This window comes from Panthera uncia, chromosome D2 (assembly GCF_023721935.1).
Source record: "Panthera uncia isolate 11264 chromosome D2, Puncia_PCG_1.0, whole genome shotgun sequence".
In the NCBI taxonomy this organism is placed as follows: Eukaryota; Metazoa; Chordata; class Mammalia; order Carnivora; family Felidae; genus Panthera; species Panthera uncia.
Window position 1 is genome coordinate 8,516,013 of NC_064818.1, and position 19,008 is coordinate 8,535,020.

At 42.0% G+C, this 19,008-nt stretch overlaps 1 protein-coding gene across 2 annotated transcripts in view; it reads left to right on the plus strand.

Moving 5' to 3' along the window:
• Window positions 1-3,365: 3,365 nt before the first annotated feature.
• Window positions 3,366-19,008, plus strand: part of LOC125933202 (zinc finger protein ZFP2-like) — a 28,429-nt gene continuing 12,786 nt past the window's right edge. For both annotated transcript variants that reach the window (XM_049646062.1, XM_049646063.1), the window contains exons 1-3: window positions 3,366-3,475; window positions 12,129-12,439; window positions 13,562-13,620. In XM_049646062.1, the coding sequence (XP_049502019.1) occupies window positions 13,606-13,620 (15 nt within the window). In that variant the 5' untranslated portion in view covers window positions 3,366-3,475; window positions 12,129-12,439; window positions 13,562-13,605. The remainder of the gene's footprint in view (window positions 3,476-12,128; window positions 12,440-13,561; window positions 13,621-19,008) is intronic.

The following is a 19,008-nucleotide window of genomic DNA, read 5'->3' on the forward strand; positions in this document are numbered from 1 at the left end:
AGGCCAACTCGGGCCGCCCGGCTCCGCAGGTCGAGAGCCAGGCTTCTGAGGAGGGGCGGCAGGTGGACAACGGGCTTCCCCGCCAAGCCCCCTGCCCGGCCCCCTCCCCAGTCCTCGGAGGCCAGCCGGGCGCTCAGAGGGGGGCGGCGCCTTCCAAGTTCTCCGACTCGTCGCAGCCGCGGAGACCCGGCTTCCCCCCGCCCCCGGCCTCGCACCCGCAGAGAGGCCTCCGACACACCTGCAGGGGCTCGGCCACCGCTCCCTGCCCGCGCAGGTTCCAGGCCCCGCCCTCTGCCGCACCGCGGACACCTGCAGGCCCCGGAGTCCTGTCCCGCCCTGGGGCAGGAGACAGAAGATGGCGACTATCAAAAGGAGGTGGAATTGCGCATGCCCAAAAGCCCCGCGCGCCTCACTCTGGAACTACGCTTCCCAGAAGCCTCGATAGCAACGCCATTTCGGATGACATATGATAATAAGGCCTGGCCTCCTCCAGCCGCCTGAGCGCTGCTGGGATTTTCAGGACGCTCCCCCCGTGATTACTCACAGTGACAGCTGGTGACAAGTGGCAGCCCGCAGTGAGGGGGCTTGAAAACAGATAACTACCCGGAAGCGGTGCGAATATTGACCAAGCACTTGGAACCAAGTACAACAATACATTCAAATAATAATGTCCACTAACATCTGACTTTTATCTTAGGAATGCTAGTTTTCAAAATTATGCAAATGACACGTGAAATCTGTAATAAGGAGAAAATACGTATAGGCTAAAACAGAAAACTAGTACCACACATACCATTGCCCAAAAGAAAGAAAAGTTTAATGTGAGTGCACAGTCTGAGATTTTTTTTTTTTTTACTCATTTTATGCTAATAGTATAAAATAACTCCTTTCACTAGGGAATATGCACGGAATGTGCAGTGATTTCCTGGTCAGTCACATTATGACATTAACTTAGTTTTGTGCCAACAGAAATGAATTTCCACTCAGTGTAACGACAAAAAAATTTTTTGGTAAGATGGACTTTAAAACCTAAAATCCACGTAGACAAAAGATACACGCACATTTGAGTATGTGTATATTATGTACACATACACACATAGCTGGCTTGCAGGGTGGAGCAACTGGATGTGGGAGCCCAAACAGACCGGGTTCAGCCACCGACTGCCGAGAAAATCCAAAGGCAGAGAGACCAGCGGTAGTGAAACAAGGAAGGAATTTACTTTTAGTGAGGCTAACACTGGGAAGACAGAGTCGACTAGCATCTCACAGACTGTCCCCCAAGTGCTAAAAATCCTTCCAGGTTTATTTTTCAAAATGTGGGGCAAAGGATGGTGGGCACCGCAGGGAGGCAGTGAGAGTCCAGTGACCATTGTCTTGGAGTCAAACATGGGTGGGGTCTTGCAGGCTCGGGGTAGTCCTTATTCCTTAAAGGGGTACTGTCCGGTTTGGGCGGGGGGGTGGATGCTTGGTCCTCAGGGTCCTCCACCCGAGCCATGAGACCAGTTGGAAAGAAGGATGCGACTAGAAAATCTGAGGTCAAAATGGAGGCAGCCCAGGTCCTCTTTCATATACCCCAGTGTTCTGGATGGGAGGTGTTGGAAAAATAATTAAAAATAAAGGGTCATCTTAATTCTGCCTAAACGAGTGATTTCAGATTTTGGCCTGCAGAACCATGGATGTAGTTACTATTTACCGATGAAGGATAATTCACCCATAGATATACAAGTATTTTTACACAATAAATGTATCATTTTTATTTACTGTTATATTTTATGACTATATATATATATATATTTCTTTTTCTGTAACTGTTTTATATATTAAAGTACCTGCCTTATGTGCTCGCTTCGGCAGCACATATACTAAAGTACCTGCCTTATTCTCAACAGAGTCTGTGGTGGTCACACCCACAAGCGATGGACACACACAAATATACAAGTCATACAGAAATAACCTCTTTAACAAAAATGCATACACCCAGACTCACTGACACGATAAATACACTTACATAGCCTGACTGGAATGATGTCTATTTGAGTCCTTACCTTGTGACAGACACTGTCATATCTCCATGAATACATACATGCGTTTCATAGATTGCTCCATGTTACTGGCGTGTTTCTTATTTTTTATTTCAGAATATATTTTGAATATCCCTTGTATGATTTAGTATACTTCTACTTTATCACATTTATTTTTTTTAAGTTTATGTATTATTTTGAGAGAGACAGAGTGTGAGCAGGGGAGGGGCAGAGGGAGAGAGAGGGAGACAGAGAATCTTAAGCAGGGTACTCATGGTTCCATGCACAGAGCCCGACATGGGGCTTGAACCCACAAAACCGTAAGGTCATGACCTGAACCGAAATCAAGTGTCAGATGCTTAACCAACTGAGCCACCCAGGTGCCCCCACTTTATTACATTTAAAGGCTGCTCTTTGTCATTGTACTTCATGGATTAGCATATTTACCATAAAATCTACTGAATATTTGTATCGACTCCACTAAACTGTGAAGGACATTCTTTATATAAATCTTTGAATTATATTAGCATATAAACCAATAAGTGGAATTACTCGAGTGAATTATTGCTTATCTAAAATCTTTTTTATTAAAGTATGCATATATTTTCTGGCTTATTTAAAAAAAAATATATTGCGTCCTTAATTTAGAAAAGTTATTTTCCTTTTCTTCAATTTCGAGACAAACTCTGCTTGGTAGAGATGTTATTTTTTTACTGTATTGCTGGATTCCATTTTTTAACATTTTAATTAAATTCCCTATTCACAAGAACTGATAACTGATACATGCTTTCCTATTAGTTTTGTGTCTAAATGATACTCCCAGTTCTTTTTAGTTTTGCAATCTTTTATTGAAGTTTCTATTTTCAATCACAGAAAAAAGGGAGCACTCACATACCATTGTCTATATTGGACAAATTTCACCTTTTGCCGTATTTGCTTTATCTTATGTTTGCTGAAATATTTTAAAGTAAGTTAGGTATATTTCACTCCTTAATACTTCAGTATGTATCTCTAAAACTAAGTACATTCTTTAATAGCGCATCTATACTCAAATTCCCATAATTGTCCGCAAATGTCTTTTAAAGATTTTTTTTTTTTTTCCAAAACCAGGACGCAGTAAAGGACCACAAATTACATTTAGTAGTTCTTCTATGTAGGGCCAGAACCACAGACCTGCCAGAGTAACAATCTCCATACCCTTTGAATGGGATAGGTTTCTTTACATTTTTATTTACAGGAGTGCACGCGAAGGATTATGGTAGACGTAGTCTTGAATTTTATTTGCTTACCCAGCAGTACTTGCGCCCTAGCCGTGGAGAGTGCTGCGCACGCGCAGCTCCGCCATCTTCCTGGTGCCCCTCCTGCGCCTACAGGTTTAGCGAAGCCCTATATTCCGTTTCCAGATTTCCCAATAACTCTCAAGGTCCTGGTTGCCCACCTTCTTAACAGCAGAGGTTAGAGCGTGGGCCGGGTGGGAAGCGGCGTTGACCCGCGGTGGGGAGGAGCGGGACCCCAGACAGCGGGCAGGGGCGTCCAGGTTCGCACCATTGGCTTGAGTTCGAATGGCCCCCCAGCTCTAAGAGGGTGGTTCTGCCGGAGCGTCCGCGGGACGGGGGGTGGGGGGCGTGCGCATGCGTGAGGCTGCGCTCTGTTTGCGTGGAGAGCCCCGTGACTTTTGAACTTGGCTTACAGCTCTGTAACAAGTGCCGTGAACGTCATCACCTTTGTTTTTGTCCTCAGTGGCCCCAGTATCTAGGGGGACAAGAAGTTCCAAGAGGTGCAGATTTGGGGTCCTGGGTGAAGGTTCCAAATATGAATTTGCCTTCTAATCTTATATCCTAATTTCTAAAGAACCCGTGGGTTCTTGTGAAGTTAAAGACCTGGGTCTCCAGAAACAAATCGCATCCTGAAGAGACCCTTGGGACATTTGATCCCTCCCCAGAGTTTCAGTCCCAGAAAGGGGTAGATCCTGGAACTGCAGGGCATAGCATAGGAATTCTTTGTTTTCCTGTTGCGTAAGGTGCCACTGTAACCGAACTAACCTGAGTTCACTCCTTGGCGAGTGACAGATGCAAACTACACCAGGTCGAGTTGTACAAAGGAAAATTTGCAGCAGATAAGGAGCTCTTGAGGCATAACTTTCAAAGCCTTGACTCCCTGAGTAAGGTTGAACGGGTTCCTTTTATTTAGGGTTAGGATGAATATTTAGAAAGGGGATCTTTGTCATTGTATTGTAGATGGAGTAAGGTCCTGCAGTCGCCTTAAGGCAACCTACCTATACTCACACACATTCTGTGTTATGTAAATGGTACTCCTTTTTGAACCAAGGTGTTAGTATTATAATATGGTGGTTGCCCCACCTTCTAGAGGTCACTCCATGATCCCGCCTGCTCAGGGTTAAGCTCAAAGTGGTCCTGGCGGTGTTGGGGCAGTTGGTATTGGGGCATTCGCTATCCCTTGACAGGTGATTCCAATTTCCATTTGCCTGCGTTTAGAGAGGCTGGAAAGAGCTTAAGGAAAAATATGGGACAGAGATTGGTGAGTACAAGCTGGTAAACAGTAAAGGTTAGGTGTTAGGGTCTAGCAGATGACAAATCCCTCCTCTAGTTTTTTTTTTTTTTTTTTTTCCCCCCTCTTCATTCTTGAGGGGCACAGGGCAAAGGCCCATCTTCTGTAGTTGTTTCCTGGTGGACATGGGCTTGGTCATTAGGATTGTTAGTGGAGTAGAATTTTCCCTTAGCTCATTTTAGATATGTCTGTGGATCACCAGGTTTAACCTCCAACTACTCATATATTTGTGTTATGACCATCTGTAATTTTTGGCCTTCCTGAATTTGCATTTGAATTGTACCAGCCAGTTAACTGTGCAAGGTCCAAACAGCAGTAAGAGCAGTCAGATTATTAGTGGCCACAAGAAAAGGTGATCAACAAATTAAGGTGTACATACCCTGGGTGTCCTGGGTGTGCACAGGCTTTGCAGGCTCTACTGAGGTAAAGCCAGTTAAGCAGTTTTGGGCTCCAGGAGACTAGGGTCCATTCCCTGTATTACTTCGTGATTTACTGGATCTCAGGCCCTCATCCTCAATGCCTTGGGTGGCAAATAAAGCAGTTCCCAAATCCCCTAGGTCTGGCCAGTCCTGTTCATGCTCTCCATTTGATTTTTCCATGTCCCAGCAGTACTGTGATATTTCTTTTCTGCACAGTAATGAGTTTTGTTTGGAGAGCAATCATCATTAACGTCAAAGGTAAAAGGAACTGTAGTTGTTGGCTCTTGGCTATCATTCCCTATCTCAGGAGTGTACTTGTAGCATGGCCTTTGCTTTGAGGTGGAATTTAAGTATCATGTTATCCTCTCTGCATCATTAATAACTGGCGTAAGGTGGACACTTTGAATTGCCCTGTGGGAATGGCTTAGTTGTATAGCTATGGAAGGGGGGTTTTCAAAGGATTTAGGGGAGCTCATAATGAAGTTAATGTTATGGTCATTTTTTATCGGGTGGAACACAGGCCATACGGTTCTTTAGTTTGTTTCCGTTTGCTATGATCCTTCTTATATTTACTAGAGAATTTCGCTCCCAGGGATGCTTCTCTGTGTTTATGGCTTTTGACATCTCTAGCATATTGGTGACAAGAACTAATATTAAGAAGGTATTCGTTATAAAAATCAGAACAAAGTAGATTGGGCTAGATCATTAATAATCACGGAGATAATGATGGTCTATTATGGGAGCTGACAGCAAACAATACAGGCTGAAGGAAAAAAAAATTATTTAGAGTTGGGAAGCCTTTTTCTTTTCTTTTTTAAGTTTATTTCTTTTAGAGAGCGAGTGAGCGAGGGGTAGAGAGAAGGAAAGAGGGAGGGAGAGAGAATCCCATGCTGGCTCTGCACGGTCAGCGTGGAGCCTGAAGTGGGCTGGAGTTCACCCGAGCTCAAAACTCTCAAACTATGAAAGCACAACCTGAGCTGAAGTTGGTCGCTTAACCGACTCAGCCACCCAGATGCCTGGAGAACTCTTACTCTTTGAGGCTGCACTTATCTTGTGTCTCTGGAACAGAAGTCTCAGGCCCGTGAGTGGTTCACTGGAGTATCTGTTGTCATCTGGCACTGGTGGCATCTCCTTCTGGGTCTCTGGTGCAGACGCCTTCTTTACCATGGTGGATCTAAGGTACGACTCCCTCTAATTTTAAGGAGGGGTGTGTGGTTCCTAGTACTGGGTGGGGCCCTGTCCGTATAGGGTATAGGTGATTCTGAGGTGACCCACTTTTCCAAGTTTGAGGTACACCCAGTCCCCAGGGTAAAGCTTGATCTCCTCGGCTAGAGGGAGGCCGAAATTCCCGTATTTGTTGAGCATGTCCATCACCTGTCGGGGATTAAGTATATGCTTAGTGTCTACAGAAACCTCTGGGTCTGGAGGTAAAAAAAAAATCAGAACCTTTTGGGAAGGGCCTCTTGTAAGTCATTTCAAATGGACTGAGCTTTAGTTTGCCCTTTGGGGCAGCTCTCATTCTGGTGAGAGCTATTGGTAGTATCTTTAGCCAGTTTTCCTGTGTTTCCTGGCATAACTTTGCCAGGGTGTTTTTCGGGGTTCTGTCAGCACATTCTGTCTTCCTAGAAGACTCAAGTCTCCAAGCAGATTGTCACCTCCACTTGATATTTAAGGTCTTGGCTATCTCAGAAATAATTATTGATGTAAACGTTGACCCGTTATTACTTCGGATTGACCGTGGCAATCCAAATCGAGGAATTATCTCTTATTACGGTCTTTCTTATTTCATTAGCTTTTTCTTTCCTACAGGAAAAGGCGTCAGTCCATCCAGTAAATGTATCTATAAACTCCAGAAGGCATTTAATCCCTCCAGGGGCCATTGGCATTACAGTGAAGTCTGCTTGCCACGCCTCCCCTGGCATTGTCCCCCCAGATTTGAGTTGCTCTAACCAGAGGGAGTACCTAAGGTCTGGTTTGTACATTTTGTCCAGCAATAGGCACATTGGTTTGTTATTTTCTCAATAATTTCTTTCAGCTTCAGGATGCTCATGATCTTTATTAACCACAGGTATAAAGCTCCTTTACCATAATGGGTTGAGTCGTGTGCACTCTTAGGGAGGCCCCAGGCAGTCAGCTTGGGTACCCAGATTCTTCCATTGTTATTTATCATCCACCCTCTGATTAAGAGACCATTGGTAGCCCAATTTTAAGCCTCCTCTATCTCCTGGGGGTAGGTGGAGAAAACTTATTTAGTGATAGAGACAGAATTAGAGCTAGCTGCAAAATCTCCCTATTTGGCAACCCTTTTTGCGGCTGCATCAGCCAAATTATTTCCCTTTGTTATCTCTGAATTTCCCTTTGGATGGGTTCTACAATGAACCACTGCCGCTTCTTTAGGCTTCTGTACAGCTTCGAGCCGCCTGTGCATTTCCTTGCCATATTGAATTTCTCTATGTTTGCTGTAGTCCTCTTTCCCTGCAAGTGGCTCCATGGACATGCATTATAGAGAAGGCATATTTAGAATCAGTGTAAATGGTTAACACCTTGTCTTTACCCAACTGGAATGCTCTGGTTAGTGCGGTTACTGCTGCTGCCGTTTGGGCTGAGGTGCCTGGGCCCAGGCCTTTAGCTTCTCTAGGAGGGTTTAAGGGTACTACTGCATATCCTGCCTTCCTAGTCCATTTTGTGTAAAACTGATTTCTTCTGCACTGGATAGACAGGTTCACTCTTGAGATCTTTATGGCTAGAGTAAACTTGATCAAACACTTATGGACAATCATGGATAATCATCATCAGGGAGTAGGGTGGCTGGATTTAAGGTGTGACATGGCCTCAGTTGTGTCTGGGGGGCATCTCTCAGCATGGCCTGATACCATAGCATTCTGTTTTGGGACAGCCACTGATACATCCCTTGCTTTCCAGTAAAGTGGAAACCTGGTGTGGGGTCCAAACAGCCATAGGTTGGCACGTAGTTTTTCTTTTTTTATCAAGATACACTGCTACAGCTCTTAGGCAAGGGGGCCAACCCTTGGCCATCATGTCCAATTGCTTAGAAAAATATGCCACTGCTCTTTTTACAGGCCCAGCATTTGTTTTAATATCCCTACAGTTATTGGTTGCCTCTCATTAACATGCAAATCAAACGGCTTAAGATGTGGCAGTGTGAAGGCTGGAGCCTTCCTAAGCAGGGCTTTAAGTTTATTGAAGTCTTGGCCCCAGGACTTATCGCATGCAGATGAATCTGTTTCAGATCCCCAAAGCTTATTACTAAGAGGTTTTGCAGTCATCCCCAAAGCAGGACTCCAAACACGGCAAAAGCCAGCCATTCCCAAAGACTTACGCAGTTGTTTGCGGGTTTTTGGTGGGGCTAGCTGACATACTACCGTTTTTCTCTCTTGGAGGAGGGTTCGCTGTCGTCTTGAAATAAACCCCAAGTACTTTACAGGTTCCTTAGAATTTTGGGCCTTTTCCTTTGAGACCATATACCATGTCTGCCAGGAAATTTAACATGGATCAACTGTTTTTGTCAGAAACTTTCTGGGTGGGACTAGTTATTGAAATATCATCTACATATTATAATACAGTGCTGTTTTTCTAAATTTAACTCTCTTAAATCTCGTCCCAGAATTTTCCCAAAGATGGTGGGGGAACAGTTCAGCAGTACTGTTGTGTTTGATGGGAGCCAGGATCTTCCCACTCAAAAGCAAATAGTTCTTGGAATTTAGAATCTAGTGGGATGCAGAAAAAGGCCCCCTTTAGACCTGACACAGTGTAATATTTGCCGTTACTCAGTAAGTTGGTCAGTAGAGTATAGGGATTGGGTACTATAGGATGTATGTCTCAAACAGCTTCATTGACGGCTCTGAGGTCTTGAATAAATCTGTATTCCCTACTTCTGGCTTTTTAATAGGTAAAATTGGGGTGTTACCTAGGGATCTACATGGCCTAATCAACCCCTGTGTTAAGAAGATCCCTTGTATAACATCTGGTTTTAAAGGGTATTGCCTTACCTGGGGCCAGCAATCTAGCTGTCTCAATTTTACTTTTACAGATGGGGCATTAATGGCATGCCCCCACCTGCCCTTACACCCAGACTTTTCCAGTTGACTTGGCTTAAGGTTTTTTTTGGGGGGGGGGGTGGTGGGGATTTCCTCTCTTTTAAATACTGGTATATGTTGTAATAATGCCATGAATTCGGTTCCTTGTTATCTAGGGAGTTGAATTTGTAATTTGCCCTGTCCTGAACTTAGAGTGACCCCTGTTTTGGCTAAAATATCTCATCCTAAAAGAAGAATGGGACATTCTGGCACAGATAGAAAACAGCGTTTTAACATGTTTTATCTTATTTCACAAGTCAAAGCCTCTAAAAACTTTGGTATCTTCTTTTCCCGAGACTCCTTTTATATTACAGTTTTTGTTAGAAAGGCTACCCTTCTGGGTGTTCAGTACAGAGAAAGCTCTGGAATCAGGTAAAAATTCAACTAGCTCTCCTCCTATTGGTAAGGTCACCTGGGACTCCTCGTAGGAGATGAGGATCTAATGGTCCAAGACCAGCTGGGGAGCCCCATGGCCCTCTCATACCTTCAGTGAGGGACAAGTGAACTGATTCAGCTTTGTGCTTCTTCCTTTCTTTCCAAGAGCAGTCTGAGCAATCCTGTTTCCAGTACCCTTCCTGCTTACAGTGTGCACATTGATTGGACCCCAACTTTGTTTCTGGTCTCTTGGTCCACGGAGGGGGCTGGGAGCACTCACCCTCGGGGTGTCTTTCCTTCTCTTCTGTAGGCTGGAGAGCTACCATCAAAGGAGACCTTGCTTTCTCATTTTCTGGTCTTAACGTCTTCCATCACATTCTTTCTATTGAACACCTTGAAAGCTAGTTCTAGAAGCTGAGGGGTTAGTTTTGAGACTCACTGCCAAATTCTGGACTTTCCTTTGAATGTCTGGAACAGGTTGAGGTATGAACTAGGTTATTAAGGACCATATAAACTATGCTGAGTCTCGGGGTCCCAGTTTGTATTTCATCTTGAGCAATTTTGCAGCCTTTCCGTAAAGGCTAATGGATTCTCATCTGTCCCGTGTTGAATCTCCCTTAAATTTAAGGGACCAATTTATACAAGATATGCTTATCTCCTTCATAGCTTTTTATAAATATAATTTATTGTCAAATTGGCTTACATACAACACCCAGTGCTCATCCCAACAAGTGCCTTCCTCAATGCCCGTTACCCACTTTCCCTTCTCCCCCAGCCCCCATCAACCCTGTTTGTTCTCAGTATTTAAGAGTCTCTTATGGTTTGCCTGCCTCCCTCCCTCTCTGCTTGTAACTTTTTTTTTCTTTCTTTCTTTTTTTTGTCCCTTCCCTTCTCCCATGGTCTTCTGTTAAGTGTCTCAAGATCCACATATAAGTGAAAACATAGAATATCTGTCTTTCTCTGACTGACTTATTTCACTTAGCATAATATCCTCCAGTTCCATCCACGTTGCTGCAAATGGCATGATTTTATTCTTCCTCATTGCCAAGTAGTATTCCATTGTATATATAAACCACATCTTCTTTAACCATTCATTAGTTGATGGACATTTACGGTCTTTCCATAATTTGGCTATTGTTGAAAGTGCTGCTATAAACATTGGGGTACCTGTGCCCCTATGCACCAGCACTCCTCCATAGCTTTTAAGAAAAGCCCTGATATGCCCTAAACTTTGTCTCCCATCATGGGAGTGGGGATCCCACTCAGGGTCAGCTCTTACCACTGCTGCCTCGTTCGGTCTTCGAGGATTTGATCCTGGCTGATTATCAGCTTCTTGTCTGGCTTATGCTAACAAAGCAAATTTCTCTCGTTAAGACAGTGGTTAGCAAAGCTTGAATATCTGCCTACATTGGATTGTTGGTAGAAAAGACATCCTGCATTAAATTTGTAAATTAATCAGGTCAGCCCATAGCCCTTTAGTGTGTGCCTTCCGGTTATACAGGTTTGAGGTAAAAAATGGGATGTGAACATTATAGAGACTCCTGTCTCTTTCAGACTCCATCGGTCTCTGTCTGTCTCAATGGGAACATCCCATCCCTGGCTTAAAATTGATCCCTAATCTGGTAGTGCTATCTGGCAAAGGAGGATAAAGGGATACAGGAGACATAGGGGAAAGTTTGAGGAGGTTAGTCAAGGTTTAAGGGCTGGTGCTTATAAAACTGGGGGAGCCAAGGCCTGAGTACCAGAGGAATAAGGCAGAGGCTGATTATGATCTAACGACTTGGAGGAGATGGCAATCTGGGCAAAGATTCCCTGACTTTAGGTGTTCTGGAGCAGGTCTTCTCCATCAGAGAATATAGGAAGCATTTTTAGGGTTTTAGGTTCAACCGTCATTTTCCAAATCTTAGAATTCCTTTGCAACCCCACATTTTGATACAATGCCATAAAACACTGACCATATGAAATCTCTTCCCATTTTCTCTCTTTTACAGAATAAGCTCAGAAGAAAGTCCTATGTTTTCAGGTTAAGGGAGGGTATTTGAATAAATGCTTTCCATTTCTGGAGGTTATAGCCCAACGGCCTCTCCTTCAGAATAGAATTCATCCCTCCCATATTCTGGGATTCTTTCTTAGGGTTTCCTCTTACCCTCCACAAAGTAATTTATAATGGTTAGTGGTGACACAAATGCCAGGCAACCTCACCCACAATATGTATGAGACTCGGTTGACTTAAAACCAGGCTCACAAGGAGAGAAAGTTAATGCTAAGGCGTCTGAGTGCGTGTGGGTAGTTGTGCCTTACAGAGTAGCGGCTGGGGCACAGGCTGCCTCTTCCATCCCCTCAGTGTCCAGGTGGTCCCAAAGGATTTATTGGCAGAGTGACTCAGGGAGAACCTGGTTTAGATTCAATAACTCAAGGCACACTTCCCTTTTTAAGAGGAAAAACAGAGCAGTACAGGTGTCCCCAACAGACAGATCAAACGGGTCAAACGGGTAAGATGGAGATATCCTTTACCATGACTGATTCTAGACTAGTCTCAGATGGGCCACTTTCTCGTTTGCCAGGCTGAGGCACTCAGCCGCTGAGTGGCCAGGTCTTGTCCTGTGCCACTCAGGGATGTCTGCACCCGACTCTAATTGAGTGTTCAGTCCCCCAGAGTGTTTACTGGAGAGGCCCTGTTCTTAACTGACTGCCGGCCTGCCAGGCTTTGTGAGACAACTCAAAGAAGATACTCTTCTAGTCACACCATAGGATCCATACCACCTACTTACCTCTGTCTAGAGATTTCAGAGCAAGAGGCTCAGGGCAGCCACAGTTCTTCAAGGGGTCAGCAGCATCAGTCCAGAGGCACAGACCGCACAAAGGGAGAGTCCCCTCCAAGAATTCCTCTCCCAGTCCCCAGGGTGGATGCGTGAGCCCGGATGAACCGCTGCCAACTGCTCCATCGGTGGGGAACCAGGTAAGCAGACGGCAGGACCTCAGAAGGACAACAGTCCCATCTGCATTGCCAGATTTGTAACCCAAGTAACAAGAGTTTGCTCCTTGGTGTGTCCCAGATAGAAACTACATCAGGTGGAGTTGTTGTACAAAGAGGGCCATGGGGAGTGACTTCCAAAACCTGATTCCCCAAGCAAGGGTAAATGGGTTCCTCTGTTTAGGAATAGGATGAATATTTAGATAAGGAAGCCTCGTCCGCCACAGCTCACACACACACACACACACACACACACACACACACTCACACACTCTCTCTCTCTCTCTCTCTCTCTCTCTCACTCACTCTCTCTCTCTCGCACGCACTTTCACTTTAATAAACTTTCCCACTGTGTTGTGTCTGTCCTTGAGTTCTTTCTTGTGATGACACCAAGAACCTTCGGCGACATCTTTGGGAGGGCTCTGGGGTCAAGGTTCCATGGCCCAGGATCTCCCCAGTTCACCCAGCAGCAATTTCTATATATCCCATGTTAATTTTCCCTATTTTTAACATCTTACGTAAGTGTGGTACATTTGTCCCAATTAATAAGCCAATGAAGTCTGTATTTTCTCATATTTTCTCAGTTTTTCTGTAATGTTCTTTGTTCTGTGTTCCTTTCTAGGATACTGTACTACATTTAGTAGTCTTATCTGCTTAAGAGCCTCATGGCTGTGATCAGTTTCAAAACTCTCACTTCCTAATTAATTTCCTTCCTTTTACTCATATCTCAGTTCTCTAGGCTATTTATCTATCAGTATGGTAAAAATACTATATTTCTTCCCAACTCTATGCAGTGACATCATGTGGGTAGTTTGAAATTGGCCATGGCAGGAGTATTTATGCCTCCAAAATTGGCAAAAAAATCAGAGCTTTTTTTAAAAAAAATTTTATTTATTTTTTTGAGAGCCTGTTATTAGATATTTTCCTCTGTTGGCACTACCTCTATGTGGCCGTCTCTTTTCAGGAGCCAATAGGACAGTGTCCCATAGGAAGGCATTTTACCCACTGGTGTACAGAGTATTTGTAGGCAGGTAAATCCAGGAGCTGTAGGGGAGGCAAGATGTAGGGGAGTCATTTATGACTCATCTCTGTTTTGTTACTTCTCAGTTGTATCTGCACAGGACTCTATGCTTTTGTAAGAACGGCAGAAAATGGACAAATCCCGGGTGAGTTGTTTTTTATTATTATTTCCTACTTTGTTTACATTAGATCTTCTGAATAAGGTATAACCATTAAGATGTAAATGTAGAAATAGGTACATGTCAACTTAGGAGGAAATATGGAGTAGCAGATTAGTAGCAGAGCTAAGGGCACTGTGTGGCAGTAACCTTCAAGTGCTTGAAGTTTCTATGCTGAGCTCTACATTTGTCTTGGATATCAGTAGCAACCATTACTATAGGAAGTAGCAAACATTCTTACAGGAAGTGCAATGAAAATAAGAATAAACCATAATGATTCTCAATGGGTCATAAAGACTGTCCTGAAACTGAAGTCTGAGAACATGGTAGAAAGAGAGGACATATTGCCAAAGCATAACTGGTTTAGATTATCAAGAGATCATACTACTCCGATCTAAACAATGAGCTGTTCATGGTCCACTCAAATCTGGGATAAAACCTTCTAGTATCTTGAGAAGTGATGAAGGGCAATAGAAATAATTTACTGTAACTCTTCATGAGAATGGTTTTGGTTTTTGTTTAGAATTTCATGTGCCAGTTTTCAGCAGGAAGTTCAAATTATATTCCCTGGAAAATATTTCTGCACCTCATGTTTCCATTTTAACCCATTGCGTGCAATTTTGGTTCTTTCCCACCACCTGCCTGAATTTGTTCTGGTGAAAATTCACCAGTGAATGTGATCTTATTGCTTGGCAACATTTCTTCTTTTCCAATAAAGCATTTAATATTGTAAATTTCCATCTAAGCACTACTTTAGTTGCATCTCACAAGTTTTTGTAAGTTGTGTTTTCACCTTGATTCCACGTAAAATATTTTCTATTTCCTTTGAAACTTCTGTTCAACCCTGGGGTTATGTAGAATTGTGTTATTTAATTCCCAAGTAATTGGAGATATCCAGAGATTTTTCTGTTACGGATTTCTAGTTTGGCCAACAAACATAATATGTATGATTTCCTTCCTTGTAATTTCATCGAGATTTGTTTTATGGCCCAGAATACAGTCTATTTTGATGACTATCCCATTTGCACTTAAAAATAAAGTATATTCTACAGTTGTGGGGTGGCATGTTTGGTAAATGTCACTTAGGTTTAGTTAAGTGATGGTGTTGTTTAGGTCTTCTGTAGTCTTTCCAATTACCTCTTTACTTCTGTTAATTACTGAGAGAAATATTGAAGTCTCCGACTATATTACTCTGTTTCTCCTTTCAGTCTTATCAGTGTTTACCTCATATTTTGAAGATCCTTTGATAGGTGATATATATTTGATTTTGTCTGGGAAAATTGACCCTTTATCATTAAAGTAATGTGCCTACCTATCTTTGATAATATCTCATATAGTCTATTTTGTCTGATGTTAACATAGCTACTCCAGCTTTCTTTGGATTATTGTTTGTGTTGTATTTCTCCATTTATCTTTTTTTTTTTAAATTTTTTTAATGTTTATTTATTTTTGAGAGAGAGAATAAGACAGAGCGTGAGTGGGGTAGGGCCAGAGAGAGGGAGACACAGAATTGGAAGGAGGCTCCCAGCTCTGAGCTGTCAACACAGAGCCCAATGTGGGGCTCAAACCACGAACCGTGAGAACATGACCTGAGCCGAAGTCGGACACCCAACCGACTGAGCCACCCAGGCGCCCCATCCATTTATCTTTAATGTATGTATTTTTATGGGTAAAGTTGAGTTTCTTCTAGACAGTATGTAATTTGTCCTACTTTTTTTAAAATCCAATCTGACAATCTCTTTATCTGGTATGATCAGAATATCCACATTTAAAAATTGATTATTGACATGGTAGGTTAAAATCTTCCATTTTGCTAGCTATTTTTCTATTTGTTCTTTATCTTTGTCTTTTTCTTTTCTTGGATTTTAGTTGAGTGTTTTCTATTATTCCATTTTATCCTTGCTATTAACTTATTATTTATACCTCTTTTTTTAAGTTTTAAAATAGCCAAGGACTTGGGTGCCTGGGTGGCTCATTTGGTTGAGTGTCTGACTTTGGCTCAGGTCATGATCTCACCTTGAGTTTGAGCCCCGCATCGGGCTCTGTGCTGACAGCTCAGAGCCTGGAGTCTGCTTCAGATTCTGTCTCCTTCTCTCTCTACCCCTCTCCGCCCCTCACTCTCTCTCTCAAAAATAAATAAACATTAGGGGCGCCTGGGTGGCACAGTCGGTTAAGCGTCCGACTTCAGCCAGGTCACGATCTCGCGGTCCGTGAGTTCGATCCCCGCGTCGGGCTCTGGGCTGATGGCTCGGAGCCTGTTTCCGATTCTGTGTCTCCCTCTCTCTCTGCCCCTCCCCCGTTCATGCTCTGTCTCTCTCTGTCCCAAAAAAAAAAAAAAAAAAAAAAAGTTGAAAAAAAAAAATAAACATTAAAAAATTTTTTTTTTAAATAGCCAAGGACTTATAACACACATTTTTAATCAGATTTATTGATTTAAACCAAATATTAAACCACATGATGGATATAGTATAATGACCAGACAACAGTATATTTCCCAGTTCTTCCTTCCTGCCCTTTGTGTTATTTTTTACTTTACTTTAACATATTTTATTTTTTACTTTAACCTATGCTATGTACACATAGTACAATTCTATTTTTCCTTTAGACAGTTTAGCAACCTACAGCCCCTGTGCAACCACCAGTTTGTTTTCCATGTTTATGGGTCTGTTTCTCTCTTTTTTGTTGTTGTTAGGAGTCTTTTTTTTCCTGTTGTTTGCTCGTTTTTTTAGATTCTACATGTAAGTGAAATATAAATGAAATTATATGGTATTTGTCTTTCCCTGTCTGATTTCACTTAGTATAATACTCTCTAGGTTCAACCATGTTATCACAAATATGCAAGCTCTGATTCTTTTTTGTGGCTGAGTAATATTCCATTGTGTATATATACTACATCTTTATCCATTCATTCATCAGTGGACACTATTGTTGCTTCCATATCCTGGCAATTGTAAATAAATACAGGAGTGCACATATCTTCTTGAAGTAGTATGTTTGTTTTCTTTGGGGGGATACCCAGTAGTAGAATTACTGGGTTGTATAGTCTTTCTATGTTTAATTATTTGAGGAACTTGTAGATTGCTGTGCATAGTATGAAAAACAGTGGCGGCAACGCTTTACTTTCCCACCATTCTGCCCACTTTTTGCTTGGATTATTTAGGGTTTTTTAATGTTTTTAAGAATGCTTTATATATTTTGGATATTAACCCCTTATCAGACTTGTCATTTGCAAATATTTTCTCCCTTTTATTTGGCTGCCTTTTTATCTTGTTGTTGGTTTCCTTCACTGTGCAAACGCTTTTCAGTTTGATGTATTTCTGTTTATTTTTGCTTTTATTTCCTTTGCATAAGGAGATTGATCCAGAAAAGTATTGCTAAAGTCGATATCCAAGATATTACTGCCTGTATTTTCTTTTCAGAGTTTTATGGTTTCAAGTTTTACATTTGGGTCTTTAATCTATTTTGAGATTATTTTTGTCTGTAGTGGTCCAGTTTCTTTCTTTTGTGTGTAGCTGTCCAGTTTTCCCGGCAGCATTTATTGAAGCAGATGTCTTCCCCATTTTATATTTTTGCCTCCATTGTCATAGATGAAGTGGTAGTGTGTGTGTGTGTGTGTGTGTGTGTGTACACGTACACACACACAGACACGCACATACACATATAGGTTTATCTCTGGACTCACAGTTCTGTTCCATTGACCTACGTATGTATTTTTGCAACAGTATCATACTGTTTTGATTACTCTGTCTTTGTAGTATTTCTGGAAATTTAGGATTGTGATACCTCCAGCATTGTTCTTTCACGACATTGCTTTGGCTATTTGATATCTTTCATGGTTCCATACAAATTTTAGGATTTTTTGTTCTAGTTTTGTGAAAAACAGTATTGGTATTTTGATAGGGATTGCAGATCTGTACATTGCATTGCATAGTATGGACATTTTATTTTAATTTTTTTTAATGTTTATTTTTGAGAGAGAGACAGAGCATGAGAGGGGGAGGGGAAGAGAGAGAGCAAGGGAGACACAGAATCTGAAGCAGGCTCCAGGCTCTGAGCTGTCAGCACAGAGCCCGACTTGGGGCTCGAACTTACAAGCTGTGAGATCATGACCTGAGCCGAAGTCGGATGATCAACCGATTGAGCCACCCAGGCGCCCCGTTTTCTGTTTTGTTATTAACGCAACAGATTTATGTGATTGATTTTGTATCCTGCAACTTTACTGAATTCATTTATTAGACCTAATAGTTTTTTGCTGGGGTTTTTAGCTTTTTCTATATGTAGTATTATATCATTTGCAAGTACTGACAGTTTTATTTCTACCTTACCAATTCAAATGCCTTTTATTTCTTTTACTTGTCTGATTGCTATGGTTAAGAATGCCAGTACTATGTTGAATAAATTGATGAGAGTGGACATTCTTGTCTTGTTCCTGATCTCAGGGCAACAGCTTTCAGATTTTCACCACTGACTATGACATTGATTGATTTGTGTATATTGAACCATCCTTCCATCCCTGGAAGAAATCCCACTTGATTGTGGTGAATGATTTTTTGAATATATTGTTGGATTAAGTTTACTAGTATTTTGCTGAGGATTTCTTTTTGTGTGTGTCTTTGTCTGGTTTTTCTATCAGACTAATGCTGGCTTCAGAGAGTAAATTAGGAAGCATTCCTTCCTCTTCTGTATTTTGGAATAGTTTGAGAAGGGTAAGTATTAAGTCTTTAAATGCTTGGTAGAATTCATCTGTGAAGCCATCTGGTCCTGGTCCTGGACTTGTGTTTGTTGGGAGTTTGTTTTTTTTTTTTAATTTATTTTTGACAGAGAGCTTGCATGAGCCAGGGAGGGGCAGAAAGAGAGAGCATCCCAAGCAGATTCCATGGTGTCAGTGCTGACCCTATTGCGAGGCCTGATTCTATGAACTATGAAATCATGACCTGACCAGAATCAAGAGTCGGATGCTTAACTGACTGAGCCACCCAGGTGCCTCTGTTGGGAGTTTTTTGACTTCCAGTTCAGTTTCATTTCTAGTAATTTTTTTACCAGGTTTTTCTATTTCTTCCTGATTATGTCTCGGAAGATTGTATGTTCTAGGAATTTATTCATTTTTTTCTAGATTGTCCATTTTTTCTAGGTTGTCCAGTGTAACTTTTATAGTAATATAATCCTTTGTACTAATGTGTCATTTTTAACTTAGCTTCATTTCTGATTTTATATGTTGGAGTCTTTTCACGTTTTTTTCTTGATTAGTCTGGCTAAAGGTTTATCGATTTTGCTTATTTTTTCAGAGGACCAGCTCTTAGCCTCATTGATATTTTCTTTTTGTTTCTTTTTAGTCTTTATTTCATTTATTTCTGCTCTGATCTCTATTATTTCCTT